The sequence below is a fragment of the Podarcis bocagei genome, assembly GCF_964188305.1.
Source record: "Podarcis bocagei genome assembly, chromosome: 14".
Classification (NCBI taxonomy): domain Eukaryota; kingdom Metazoa; phylum Chordata; class Lepidosauria; order Squamata; family Lacertidae; genus Podarcis; species Podarcis bocagei.
This window is the reverse complement of record NC_138139.1, coordinates 45,385,546-45,400,405: the sequence shown is the minus strand read 5'-3', so window position 1 is coordinate 45,400,405 and position 14,860 is coordinate 45,385,546. Positions and strand designations below refer to the sequence as shown.

Genomic DNA, 14,860 nt, shown 5'->3' with positions numbered 1-14,860 from the left:
TGCTTTGAATGCAGAAGGTCCCAGCTTCCATCCCTGACACCTCAAGGCTGGGCACAGAGAGACCCTTGTCTGAAACTCTGAGGAGCCATTGTCACCCAGTTGTGATGATACTGAGCTAGATGAACCAATGGTCTGACTGGGGATAAGGCAGCTTCCTTTGCTGCTGTTCACCTAGAGGAGAGGGCATTCCCTCCATGAGAGGCTCATGGTCACAGCTCACACACAGCTCAGTCTGCTATGAGTAACATGACCTGCTTGTTGTTTGCTGCCTTGGGATCAAAGACACGCTATATTATCTTTATTGCTTTTGTTCTCCCACCCTGAGGAAGAAGAGTATGATTATTCCCATTTTCCAGTTGGGGGACTGGGGTTGAGAAATAACTGTCAAGCCCAAGGTCACCGAAGTTATTCCACTGGGGGTTTCTTGTTGTTATTATGTTATGCGCTTTGTGTTCTTGTGTTGTAAACCACCCTGTGATCTTCAGATGAAGAGTTGTGTATTAAGTAAATAAATAATGGCTTACGTGAAACTTCCTACTCGATCCTCAGTGTAATTCACTAGCACCACAAAGTTCTAGTCACTTTCCTAATTAATAAGGCAATAAATCAGGGCGGCCCAGCTTTTCATACCAAGTGGGTTGCAAGAGTACTTCAACATGGAACCTGTGGGTCACACACTGCCTTCTCATGCGGGGCAGGGAGCATAGTGCACTAAATCAACCCTCTTCCCACACCGCAATTTAAGGTCTGCTAAAGGATTCTATTTCAAGAAGCAGGGCCTTTCCTGCTGTGGCCCTAGAGCTTAGTGTGCCCCCCCCCACCCAATGGGAAGAACAAAAGGTCCCCTTCTTGCTTTTGTGCCACAACCAGCTTAAGCTTTTCCTCTTCAAAGCTGCCTTGGGCAGCTGATCTGCTAATACACTTTGGACCTGAGATTAGCGTCGTTTATTTTATTAGTGGATTTTAAACAGAAAGTGTTTATGAATGAAACATAGGACGCTTCCATACACCAACAAAGTTGTACCGCTGGCTCCATCTAGCTCAGTATTCTATACACTGACCAGAACTGCTTCTTTGGGATTACAGGCAGAGAGCGAGAGAGAGAAAGCTATTTCCCATAGCTGGCACTTCCTGACCCATTTCAACTGGAGATGTTGGGGATTGAACGTGCAAAGGAAGCTATGGCCCCTTCCAAGTGAAAAACAGTAGAATTAAAAATAATTAAAAAATAAATGCCGGTGCACTGCAGAAACCACCACATTGCACAGGTACCAGCTAGTTTGAGAAGCGGCAAGTCAGTTCCCATTCCAGGGTCATAAGCAACTGTCAGGGGAAGACCATAAAGCTTCACAAAAGGTGGGACAATAGGCACGGGGAAGCAGCCATTCCATTAGACTGCCTCCGTGGGACAGACAGGAAAGCTCAGCACCTCCTACCATTGGAATGTGCCAGCCGGTCATTGTAAGAACTGCTTAAGAATTGGTGCCTGAGTTTGATTCCACCCCCTCTCTTGTGTGCTTTCCAGATTGCAAACCTGTGGGGAGGGACTGTCTTGCTAGGTAAGCCACACTAGGAGCCTTCTTAGCTGAAGAGGACTACAAATGCTCTAAAATAAAGGAGTAGACCCACAGAAATTAGCAGACATGGCTAACGGCGGGTCATTAATTTCAGCTGGTGAACTCCAAGTAGAACTTATTTGGGAATAGCCCTGGGCTTCTGCCTTTGGCTCTCCCCCCCCCCCACCCTCACCAACTTTGCACTAACCTGGAATCTCTCTCTCTGTGTTTGCTTTTCAACTTCTTCTTCTTCTTCGACTTCTTGTGCTTCCGCCCTCTTTGTTCCTCAAGAGACTCACTCTGCGAGAGCTTCCTATACCTCTTTTCCGGGGGGGTCTTGCTCCCCTCGGGGCTCTGGCACCTCCTCTTCCTTTCCTGGTCGTGAGTCCACCTGCTTTTATAATGATCGTACTTATATGGGCTACTGTAAACATGACTTGATTTGCTATAGTCTCTCTCGCAGTGAGTGAATTTCCTATCTTGATTGTACCTGGGGCCGTGGGAAGAATAGTAGTAGCTGTAAGGCCTGCAGCTCTCCCATCTCCTCGGGCCATCTTGGTAATACCGCTCCTTGCTCCACGACTGCTCCCCTTTCCCGTAGCAATGCCTGCTCCGTTCAGGGTCCGTTTTGCCTCTGCTGCGAGATCTGTAAGAGGGATATTTCCCCATGCCCCTCTCAGGATCAGGGCTGCCTGGGAATCTGTAATAGTTTGCATTGTAGTATTCTCGCCGGTAGTGCTCCTGTTTGGCTCTCTCCCTGCTGTAGGAGCACCACTTCTTGGGGTAGTGCCCTTCTGGCTGGCCCCGGGGGGCCACTGCTGCCTCCTCCTCCTCCTCGCTTTCTGATCGCTTCCTTTTGGAACGGTAGTGCTCTTTGTCTATTTTTTTTGAGGTGGATATTTTTTCCTTAAGGGGCGAATGGGATTCCAACTCTTGCCTTTCTGTATTTCCTATGAACTGTTTGCTGCTGCTCTCTCCCAATCTGCCGTCGTCCTTCGAACACTGGCTTCCTCCAACGGGGTCCAGCCTTGTAACGGAAGGTTCATCAGGAGGCGGGACATCCTCGTAGCGTTCCACACTGTCTTGTGTTTCTTGGCATTTTTCTGCCACATTTACAGTGGCAAGCTTTGGAGAACTACATTCACCGTCGGACCTTGTAAGGAGGGGGCTACGCACCCCCTTTTCTGCTGCTCCCCTGACAGGCTCAGGGCTCTTTTCCCAAGCTGCTTTCCCTTCTTTTGGTCCCCTCATCTTTTCAGGATGGTCCTCCACATCACCTTCCCTAGGGAAGTCTTCCTCTGCTCCCAATGAACTGGATTTAGGGTCGTGCTGCCCATCACTCTCAAGAGGCGTGCTCTCTGTTTCGGCAACAGTCCTTTCACAGGGGTCTTCCGTCGTAGAGGTGATTTCAGGGTCTGAAGGGGCCAAATGAGTCTGGATGTTGTTGGGAAGAGTACTGGCTCCCTCTTCAGAAGGGCCGTCTGTTTTTTCTGTTCCACTACTGCTGCACATGAGAAAAGAGAGAGAGAGATGCCACTGACCAGAAAAACAAATATACAGCAAACATTACATATACCTTCACACTTTTTTCAGCTTCTGGAAAACACTTCTCTCAAAGCAGAATAAAAGTCACAATATAAAGTACATGTACCAAGATGGTTTTAGAAACTCTGTTATTGCGTGGACACAGTAACTTCATTCACGTGTCACAGTAAACCACAGGTAATGTCTAACTGTGATCCCTACCTTAGTGTTATGTCTAAACCAGGGATCAAACTTTATTTTGCCTCAACAAACCACAATACGTAGCAAATATTTCCCCCCCCCCCTTGGCTTACTGATCATTTATTGGGAGTGGAACAAACACAATCCCTGCTTTGGACATTATGTTAACCCAGGGGGTTGGGTTGTTTTCTTACAGCACAAATGGAAGCCTCAAAACAAACCAGAAAGGGGCAATCACGGTAAACTATTAACTATGGTTCAGGTCTAATTTTCTGATGATATTAGGAACTTACATGCTTTGCTTCTATGTTTTCATTTTCCTTTATTATTCATGTTTGCACTACGTATTGTTACAATGCTGTTTTTGAAAAACCAATCAACTCTGCATTTAACTCCCCCCCCCCCATAAGTTTACTGTGATGCGCTAACACTGGGCCAATCTTACACTGAAGCAGAATTTTCAGAAATCTGCCTTGGAGCACCACTGTTGATAGAACATTAAATCCCACAAGGTATAAATGCTCCAAAGTCTTGTGTTCCTTTAAGGGAATGAAAGAAGATGGTAGCTTGCCACAATCAAGAAAAAATTTGTTCTACCATAGCTCTTACAATTCTATTTAGCCACGGAATACACTCTGTCTTTAAACGAAGTCTTTGGGTCACTAATTTACATCAGGAATGTGGACTTCCAGATGTTGCTGGACTGCAGTGCCCATTATCGGCTGCGCCTGATAAGAGTTGGAGTCCATCAACATCTGGAAAGACAAAGGTCCCCATCCCTGTTTTAAATGCTCAATGTTGCCCAAGCTTTAGAAATCTCAAGAGAGATCATGTTTAGACCGTTTTCAGGACAATTACATAGAACTACTTTCTGGAGTATATTAGCATAAGGTGCACAACACCAGATGTTGTTGAAGAGAAGGCACAGCCCAAAGATTAAGCTCTGATTTCCACAAACCCTGCACTTACAGTGGTGCCTCGCAAGACGAAATTGATTCGTTCCGCAAGTCTCTTCGTCTTGCGAGTTTTTCGTCTTGCGATGCACGGTTTCCCATAGGAATGCATTGAAAATCAATTAATGCGTTCCTAGGGAAACCGCCTTCAGACCAGGTCCGGGCACAGACTGTCCCCGGACCTCTTCTGAAGGCTGGGGGGGGGACGACAAGGGCTTTTCTTCCCACCCCCAGCATTTTAAAAAACCCCGGGACAGCGGAGGACTTCTCCACTGTCCGGGCGATCTTAAAATGCTGGCGGGCGGCATTTTAAAATCGCCCCGGGACAGCGGAGGACTTCTCCACTGTCCGGGGCGATTTAAAAGCCCCTGGGAAGGCAGGCAGGGGGGACAAAGACTTTTGCCCCCCGCCAGCCTTCAGAAGAGGTCCTGGACCTCTTCTGAAGGCGGGCGGGGGGCGAAAGTCTTTGCTCCCCCCCGCCTGCCTTCAAAAGCCCTCCGGGACAGGCAGGCAGGGGGGAGCAAAGACTTTCGCCCCCCGCCCACCTTCAGAAGGTGTTCACTCCCCGCCGCCGGGCTTCGGAGCACCGTTCCGAAGCCCGGCGGCGGCGGGAGGAGGCGTTCCCGCCCCACCGCCCGGCTTCGGAGGAGGTCCGAGGACAGTGGGGAAGACGCGCTGCGCTTCCCCGCTGTCCCGGGTATTTTCCTATGGGCTGTCGTCTTGCGAAGCAAGCCCATAGGGAAATTCGTCTTGCGAAGCGCCTCCAAAACGGAAAACCCTTTCGTCTAGCGGGTTTTCCGTCTTGCGAGGCGTTCGTCTTGCGGGGCACCACTGTATTTCCAAACAAATGGCTGCAGATCCTACAGAACTAGGCATCAGCAATATACTGTGTAAAAACACACACATCTGAAGGAAAGCGTTTTGGAAAAAGCACATGTGTTTTACCTTATTTCCCCTGATGAGGTTTTCAGTTGATTGTATCTGAAAGAGTCTAAGATCCTGTCTTCAGGGACTGGGGGCAAAGCTGTAGGCACACCCTATTATTGAAAACAGATAAGGTTAACATGCAGTATCAACCAATAGGGACAACAATTACTTTAAGTGCTTGTGAGAAACAAATTGCCGTCCTTCCTCACACGGGTAAGAGGCGTATTAGCTAAGACTGGCTCCCACCAAGTACCATGCTCAACAAACACCAACTAGAAAAAGCAAAAGGAGTTTAAGTAGCTGCCTTATACAGAGTCAGACCCCTGGTCTGCTGAGCTTGGTATTGCTAAGGGGTTGCTAATGTGGTGCCTCCAAACTTCACTGAAGCTGTTTTGGCGCTCCTTGAATAAGAAGCAAAGGTCTTCATCCAAGTCGAGCAGTACGAGTAAATGACACCAGCTTTTGCCATCCCTCCAGATGTTTTGATTTACATCTAGATGAATTACACAACCCAACCAACTCTGCCTATATTGGCTTACATCAATAACTTCACTTGTGAGATGGTTCGGACTACGACTCAGTCATCCCTGACCTCTGGCCATGCTAGCCGTGTCTGATGGGAGTTGTACCAGGTTGTGGAAAGCTGCCATAATGCAATGGCAGGTGTGTGGGGTATCCCCACAGCCATGCTGATAAGCCACAAGTCCGGTGCAGACGGAATGGTGGTTTGGAATCTGGGAAGTGGCCCCAGAAATGCTCACCCCCCAGCAAGGATGGATCACCTCTGCCCTTCCTAGATTAGCCGTGGTTGTCTACACCAGCGCCAACCATGGTTAAGGTTGCACCAGGACTCCCATCCCAGCTGGAATAGGAAGTGGATTTACAAACCCCGGTTAAGAGGGAAACTGATTAGCGCTAGCCGCCACTGTTAGCATCATGGAATGCCGAAGCACAGGTAAGATCTACAAAGGGAGAGGGGAGAAAGAATTCATGCCACAGTGCAGAAGGAAAGGAGCATGGGTCTTGCTATCAACAGCTTCAAGTTTATTTGTATCCAGCCTTCCTTCCATAGAACACAAAGCTGTGTGCACAGGATTCCCAGGCAGTCTCTCATCCAGGCCCCAACTATACTCAGACCCTCCTAGCTCCAACAACACTGTTGCATCATGGGACTTCAAGACCACACCCTAGACCACAGACTTTGCAGGCCATGGTTTGAAGGGAGCTGGCATCAGACCTGCACTGAGCCGCAGAAGCTGGAGCGGAAAAATACTCACTTTCCCAGGCAACCCATTTGCTTTGGAGAAGGGGGTTTCGGCTGATTTAGCAGGCTTTGCTTGGCTAGTGGAATCGTTGCATATCTGTCCGTTTTGTTTAGGGGTATCATTTATACTAATGGAAACAAGAACGGCAATGTTTTTCGGCGCTTCGTGCTGCGGAGCCTCCTTCTCGGCGTTGTGACACGACAAACAAGAGCCCTCCAATGCGCTGGCTGCATTTTCAGCTAGAATGCCGTTGAGAGGGGCAGCGTGGCCGTTCTCTTTCACCAGTCCTTTGGACTCCTCGTCGGAGTCTTCAGAAGATTCTGCCCCGTAAGGGACCAACGTGCTGGGGTTCAGCTTGGACTTGCCATTCACTACCAACTTGGAGCAAGGTTCGCTCGGAGGCATTTGCTTGGGGACTTGGTTAGGAGCCGAGACGGCAGGTGCGCTTGAGGTAGATTGCACAGCAGCAGGGCTGGAAATGGTAGAGGACGGGGCAGGCTTGCTGGGGTTGTCCAAGGTACAGCTGGCGTGACAGACACTTTGGCGAGCGGACAGCTTGTTGTGAATACTGATGGTTATTTTTTGCTTCTTGGAAGGGTCGGGAGTGGCGGCGGTGGTAGGCCTGTTCATCGTCCAGTTTGGGATAGACATGGCCGGAGGAGCCGAAGATGGCCTGGTGAGGGTGACGTTACTAGCGATTGCCACAGAACCGCTGGGAGTTTCTTTCAGGGATGCCGTTCCATTCAAATGATTCGAATTCTATGAATGAAAAAGAAATCCTCTGAAAAAGCGAAGCCTATGTAGAAACTAGCTTACAGCAGAAAGGCAAAGTTTATATTTGTTGCTCCACCCACTTTCATATCTGGCTCCACCTACTGGCATGTGGCCCTTGGAAGGCTGCCCAGAAAGGAGTGCGGCCCTCAGACTGAAATAGATCCCCTACCCCCGCATTAGAGCAACAAATGTACATAATTTGTTGTATCGAAAACCCAGATTCCCACTAGAGTCGTACCTCGGAAGTCGAACTGAATCTGTTCTGGAAGTTTGTTCGACTTTCAAAGTGTGGCTTCTGAGTGGCTGCAGGATGTTCGGCTTCCAAAAGAACGTTCGAAAACCAGAACACTCACTTCCGGTTTTCGATCGTTCAGGAGCCGGAACTTTGACTCCCAAGGTCTTCGGGAGCCGAGGTACGACTGTACTGGTTTGAGAGCAAAATTTCTGTAAATGTTGCAACATTTACTTTCCAGGTGTTTCACTTGCATTGCAACAAGAGGCACAGAGCAGTTACAATAACTTTTAGAGCTACAAGATTTCAGTAAACCCTCGTTGCCTAACTTGCTACCTTTATGCCGTTGGCTTCAGAAGAGAGAAGTACCTTAATCATGTGAGGGGGTAGTTGTGGTCCAATAAACCCTGGCGCAGTCTGCTTATTGACCACCCGCTGATTGATAACAGGTCGAGGAGAAGACTGCCCAGGAGTGTGAACGGAATGAATGTGTTCGCCGCCATTTTTCATGTCATGGGACCTAACAAATAAAAGACATATTGATCCACATTTGTTGACTAAATTTCTTTCTCTCTCTCTCTCTCTCTCTCTCTCTCTCTCTCTCTCTCTCTCTCTCTCTCTCTCTCTCTCTCTCTGCACAAACCTATTTCTACCATGAAATTCTCCCTAGGGCTCCTACGACTTATTTGTCTATCATGCTTTCAGTCCTAGTCGACGTTCTAACCACTACACCACACTGCTATGGCTAGCAGCAGCTGCCAAAACACCATAGCAAACTTGCTACACAAGTTGCCCAAAGAACAGAAAAGGAAAGGCAGATAACATGCTTTTGACGTATTTGCAAGACTGCTTTCACTCCTTGCAAGGCAACACCCCATAATGACTGTGGAGGGATGTCAAACAATTTAGGTGACCCAAGTGGCTAAACAGCAAATGCTGGTCGGTTTGTGTCTCTGCTTGAACCAGCTCCCCCAAAATCCGTGTGCCAGATGCCGAAGAGTCAGTGAGTGCAGAAGGGTATTTGTATCCAGTGACTAGAATTGTCTGGCTAACAGGCTTCAAGTTAAGCCAAGAGAGGGTAAACTTCAACTTTGTGGAAATCTTCATTTTTTAACTAGAAACCCAATGTCTACCAACTGGAGCCAAGTACACAGTTGTGGTCTTTAAGGTGGTTGAACCAGATGTACTAACACTGGCCAACAGAGTTACAGGAAGGCTTGGTGAGAAAGACAGCAGTTAGCACACATGCTTCAGAGACAAGTAAGGCAGGAGAAATCAGCACATTTTTGCTTGCTCCTGCTGTTGCTACAATCTTTGGTAGTCGGAAACCCTTGCCGATCTATGGCAAACCACCCAGATTTCGACCAGTAGATAGACCTTCTTCCTGCCTGCCCCAATTTCAGCCCTTGAATTAGGAATAATTTCTCAAAAACCAAAAGGCTTTAGACATAACTAACAACGATGCAAGCACAGCGCAAGGGAAATCAACTTGCATATACCTGATATAAAAAAGTACGTAGGCTTGTTGATTCAATACAGTCCTGATGTCACTGTTTGAGACGGTGGAGTCATTCATCTGGTACCACTGCCCGTTACTGGCCTGCAAAAAAGAAGAAAACGTTATTGTCATCTTTGCAACTGGCTACAACATGGCAGTGTTTTTACGCAGTGCATGAGCACACAGTGACATCTCAAAGTATTTTAGGATGATGTGATTATCTAGATCAGGAATGAGGGACTGGCGGCCTTCCAGATGTTGCTGGATATTTATTTATTTCATGAAATTTATATGCCCCTTGATCGTAAAACAAACAAACACACAGCTCAAAACGGTTTACAGAAAAAAAGGCTACCTCTCCCATTACCCTCTGCCTGCGACTGATGGAAGTTAAGAGTCCAGGAACATTTAATAATACTACTACTAATAGTTTTATTATCTGTACCCCATCCATCAGACTAGGTTGCCCCAGCCACTCTGGGCAGCTTCCAACGAATATAGAAGCATAATAAAACATTTGGTGGACTAGTAGCTCAATGCCCTCCCATCAGATGTCCAGGAAATAAACAACGACCTGACTTTTATAAGACATACGAAGTCATCCCTGTATAGGGAACTTTTTAATGTTTGATGTCTCACCACAGTTTTATAATTGTTGGAAGCTGCCCAGAGTGGCTGGGGAAACCCAGTCAGATGGGCGGCATATAAATAGTATTATTTTGATGGACCTCTGCAACTTTCAATATCATTGGCAATAATAGCTCCAGAAGTGCCTTTCTAGGATGTGGCTGAAAGGAACTGATGAATGGTGGGCACTTCCTGGAAGTGGTGCTACAGGCCTCCTAGGCCTGCCCCACATAGTTTTATTCTATCCCCTAGTAGCAGGATCCCATCTAACACGCATCCTTCAGACCTCTGCAGAGGAAGATGCAGATGACCTTACCCCAGCTAAAGACCAGGAGGAACCCACAGTAGTTCAAGGGCAGCCTAAGAGACACTGCATCGCCTCCCCATTTTAAGTCTGGCCTTAATCACCAATTTCTCCAACACCAAACTTAGACCTCAGGAGCGAAGGTGGCAATAGAGCTAATGGGAAGTCCCAAAGTCACCATAGGAACGTTCATCTGGTTGCCAAGAAAGCTCTATCGCCAGGGCTCTATTTAGAAGGGTCTATGTGGGAGGAGGACAAAGACGCCACTGCAAGCAGTGACAGAGATGGAGATGGCAGTCTCTATGTCTTTTCTGGACATTTGCTGGGTTAACAGCTCCCTTCCAAGATCATTAATCTCCTGCGCTCCCTGGCTCAGCTCCTGTGCCAGTTCTGACTCTGGTTCCATCCTCCCCACCAGGTGTTGCTCACACCCATTTGTAGTCTTTAACATCTATGCGGAATCGCTGGGAGGACATCATCCAGAGTTTGGGAATTTCCTGTCATCATAACACAGATGGCACACAGTTCTACATCTCCTATCCATTAAAAACCCAGTGGGTCAGGAAAGTCTTGGTGGCCTTCTTCTGCCAGGTACCTGCCCACCATATCAGATGGTGGCAGGACCAAAGAAGTGCCTGCAAAATGGAACAAAGGTCCTGGGGAAAGTTCACACAGCTGAGGAGCAAGGGATTTAATTCCTGAGATATCATAGGAAGGTAGACCAAATTCTGAAGCAGTCCAGCCTATGTTGGCCAGCTAGTTCTCCCAAATTATTCCATCTCGCAAGCATACTAGGTATCATGTCCAGCAGACATGATAGAAGCAGGAAGAGAAATTTGTGGGTTTGATGGCACTTTGAGATCAGAATTTTCAGAATGCCAAGTTGAAAGAGAAAGTAAAGTGGAAAAGTTAAAAGCTGACTAAGAGTTCATCAATCTCCTATATATATTTTTAAGGGACAGTAAATAGCATAAGTAGACTGTTTATAATATGCCAGGAAACCATAATCTCTCTTCTGCCCCCAAATAATGCACTCAAGTTTTGGCATCTTTTCCGTCCAACTTTTTTGCTCCATGCATCCACATAATTTGTAAGACCTTGTAACAGGCATAATTGTTAACTGTACCCTATTATCAACATAAACAAAGCTGCTAAGTGCACCTAATATTACCATACACCATATCCACTGATGTCTCCCAGTGTGATGTACTTAATTTCACGCATCAAAATTCCAGCAGCAGTATACACTGAATAATTTATATTCATAATTTCTCACGCTTCTGAGCAATGTAAGTGGTTGATTTCATATGCTCCAGATTCTAACATAGGGACAGGGAACTGGAAAGCACTAACATCAAGTGGATTTATGACATTTAGAAACAAAATGTCCCAATCTTAATTGAAAAATGGCACTCTTGGGACCAGGCAGCAAGAGAAAGCCTGCCCTCCGGTGGAAGAAATGTGAAAGAAGTGCACCATATTGCTGTACTACTAGTAGTTAAATGTGGAGATGACGTAAAGTTTGGCAGGTTAGCAAAAGGAACGGGAGGAATTCCCACAGGATTCATGTTTTAGAGAAGGCTTCCTTTTGAGCAAGATCTATGCTAGACGTCCGTAGCAGGGATGGGGAACCTGTGGCTGTCCAGATGTTGCTGGGTCCAGCTCCCATCAGTCTGGGATGATGGAAACTGCACTGCAGCAACATCTGGAGGGTCCATGGTATGTTCCTACTGAAAGGCATAGGAAGTGGGGTGCAGCAGTGCACATATGTCTTGGACTAGGGAGACCCAGGTTCAAATCATCAGTCAGCTGTGACTGTCACTCTCTCTTAGCCCAGCCTACCTGCGGAATTCTTAGGATAAAATCACATATGTTGCTTTAAGCTCACTGGAGAAAAGGAAGAATTTAAGTGCAACAAATAAAACAGGACGATTCTGAAGTTATCACAGTCCATACTGGCCATTTAGTCCTCCCAAATTATTCCACGTCACAAGGGCAGGATCACATTTCTACAGGCACAAGACAGTAATGCTGGATAGGTCAAATCGCATCCTACCATTATAAAGCCTGGACATTATTATGATAATAAAACCCGTAAGATTTGTCCCAACTGTCTGAAATTTGGCAGAGAGGGTTATTTGTGTGTTAAGTGCCGCACACTGCCCACATTTCAGATGGGTTCGGTGCAAAACGTTTGAGATGTAGCAGCTTAAAGAATTCACCATTTGAGACAAATCTGGCTTCTTCCATTCATTTCTGCCAGGTATAACATACCTTCAGAGTTCTTGTTTTTTGCCCCTTTAACCGAGTCCAAAAATTCGAGGGAATAGCAGAGGCCTTGCCCTTCCTGTTTTGATAAAAACCCATTGTGTATTTATCAGCTTACACAGTTTTAAAACCTCAGTACATTTCCCAGCAACAGCAGTAACTACAAGGAAGCCCATGCTCAGAGCCTCTGTTCACATGCCCAGGTTGAGCCTAACAAAGATGGCCACCCTGCAGGGAGTTGGATTAGATGACCCCTTAGGGTCCCTTCCAACTCTATAATTCTATTCTATAACCATAAAGGGGGGAAAGGCTGGTTGTGAACAAGTTTTTGTGTGTGTGGTGCCTGCAAGTGGCTATGCCTATAGTGACTAGACCACTCAGGAGGGATCTTTATTGCTAAGAATTGAGTCCACCACATCACATATTGATGAGATACTCAAGGCATGTCACCATGCAGGAAATGATCGAAGCGGTAATCAGAAAAAAGGAAAATAACTAAGGGCTACAGACAGTTAAGCTAAAAACATGATCAAGTATAAAGGCAAGACATAGGCAGTTACACAGGATGAAACTGTTCAGGCTTATCACCACAAGAAACAAAAAATATTTTTCATCCAAGATACTGCTGGATGCTATATTTCAATAGCTGAAATAAATGCATCCTGGGACTTGCAGCTGACAGCTAATTTTACTAACAAAACAGCATTTCAGACTGTTTTTGAACAATCTCACTTCAGAGGATTAGTATGAAGTTTCTAGTGTCTGGCATAAATCATCCTCTCCCCCGCCCCCCACCCCAAGAGTCTTGTACGACTTTGAAATTAGATTTTTTTGGCAGCACAAATAAATCTGTTGCGTTTATTCGGCTACTCAAACACCTTATCTGACAATACAACTGATACATTACAAAATAAGAAAATGAATTGTGGGGGAACAGATATCTTGATCACGTTTATTCTACCCAGAAATGTACATTTTAAAGCATGTCAGCATTTTAAATTGGAGTCCATTTTGCTAACTGAAGAAAAGAAATGTTTTTACTTAGCTTGGTATTATTGCCAGACAGATAGCCTAGTGCCACCAGTCCAAAAAAACCTACTGGTTTTTCTTGCCACAGAAACTAGTCCTAGTTTCTCAACTTGCTAGTCCAAGAATTCCTAAACTCTGTTTAGGCTGGTACCACAGATTTTTGTAGATTAATTTTATACCCTGCTAACTGTATAATGATGCTTTTACTGACAAAGACAAGTCAAGGCAAAAGACAATGCGGCTGGTGTGGATTCTGTGTGCAAGCTGAAGATCACATATCAGGAAGAAGATATCAAAGGAATCCATTTCTGATTGACTAACCGTAGCTACTTGTCAAGCTCAAATTCGGGGCATTCTTGTTTGAAGTCTACTTAGTTCAAACAAACCAGGATCAAACCATGGTTTATGAACCATGGGAGTTCTCCACGCCTGGTCATAACAGGCAACTGTGGTTTAATATTAAACGTAGAATCTTCCATTTAATCTCCTCTGGCATGTGAAAGCAAGCCTTGCATATGAGCAGTTCATCACCCGTTGTCCTTCAGAAGCTGTTCAATCCCATCTTTCCTGACCACCGGCCATGCTGGCTGGAATCAATGGGAGTTAGAAGTCCAGCACCATCTGAAAGGCCACAGGTTCCTCATTCCTGGCTTAAGGAATCAGTTCTTCACCCCGTGAGGAGGCTCACAGAAAAACAGCAATCTAGCAGTCAACAACTGTCAAATTAGAAATGGCTGCCACCAAGTTGACCAAATGAACTCCAGAATAAGTGGGTTTTATACGCTTTCCAGAAGAACAGTTCTAAACCCGCATGAAGGACAGATTCCACAGCCCTGTGGCCGTGACAATTAAGGCCCAGCTCCACGTGGCTGATATGCAATGAAAATACAAGGGAGTGGGGTCTGGCCCACAGAAGCACATGTTGGGAAAGGTGGTCCCTCACTCTGTAGAATCTGACCTTCAACTGAACCAGGAACATGAAAACCAAGTGAAGCTGAAATTTGTGAGGAGGCTTTGGAATCTGGGCAGAGGCAAGACTACTGCAGAAAAACAATAAGAGATGACAACCAGCTTCAAGGCAAGGAACGGGCTAAGAGGAACACAACACAAGGATTTTCCTGTGTATCCAAGCAACAGACAGCTGCTTCTCTTTCCTGCTCAGAGAGAAAGCAATAGGATTATATACACAGTTAAAATGAGCAGGGCCCTTTTCACCCAGCCACCATCCAATTACAATTAGTCCTTAACCTTGTATTGCTTCAACAACAGTCAAATTTCCTTATGCTGCAGCTCAGGCTGAAAATCAATTACAGAGCAGTGCTGGCCAGACTTCAAGGTTTAGCGACCTTGTTTAGTATTCTTGTTTTACTAGAATCTCAAGGTCCACAAATTGGAGCCAGGTGCGAAATAGAGGCTGGAGGCTGCAGTGGTAGAACCAGATGTAAAACGGTGGCGCTGAAAGTACAGCCAACTATCCGAATCACTGTGTACTCCATGAGCCACACAATGAATTAAAGAAACCAGGATCTACACTTGAGTTACTATGAATCAGGAATCCCAACACAAAACTAGAGCGGCAAATAATTTATATTTTATAGAAAAGCTTAAAAATAAACTTTTTAAAATGTGCATTTCTACCTGCTTTTGTTAACTGGGCAGGCTTCTCCAACCTGATGTCCTCTAGATGTTGTTGGACTACAAC

The 14,860-nt window shown here is 46.1% G+C and overlaps 1 protein-coding gene across 2 annotated transcripts in view; it reads right to left on the bottom strand.

Annotated features, from left to right (window-relative positions):
- The window catches only part of USP42 (ubiquitin specific peptidase 42), a 36,873-nt gene that overhangs the window by 3,552 nt on the left and 18,461 nt on the right, over positions 1-14,860 (bottom strand). Inside the window, exons 11-15 of one of the 2 annotated variants that reach the window (XM_081169382.1) lie at positions 8,932-9,032; positions 7,802-7,952; positions 6,439-7,185; positions 5,180-5,271; positions 1,765-3,057 (exon numbers count right to left, since the gene is read on the bottom strand). In XM_081169382.1, coding sequence (XP_081025508.1) covers positions 1,765-3,057; positions 5,180-5,271; positions 6,439-7,185; positions 7,802-7,952; positions 8,932-9,032 — 2,384 coding nt within the window. Of the gene's footprint in view, positions 1-1,764; positions 3,061-5,179; positions 5,272-6,438; positions 7,186-7,801; positions 7,953-8,931; positions 9,033-14,860 lie in introns of both variants that reach the window. The other variant, XM_081169381.1, reaches the window with a different exon arrangement.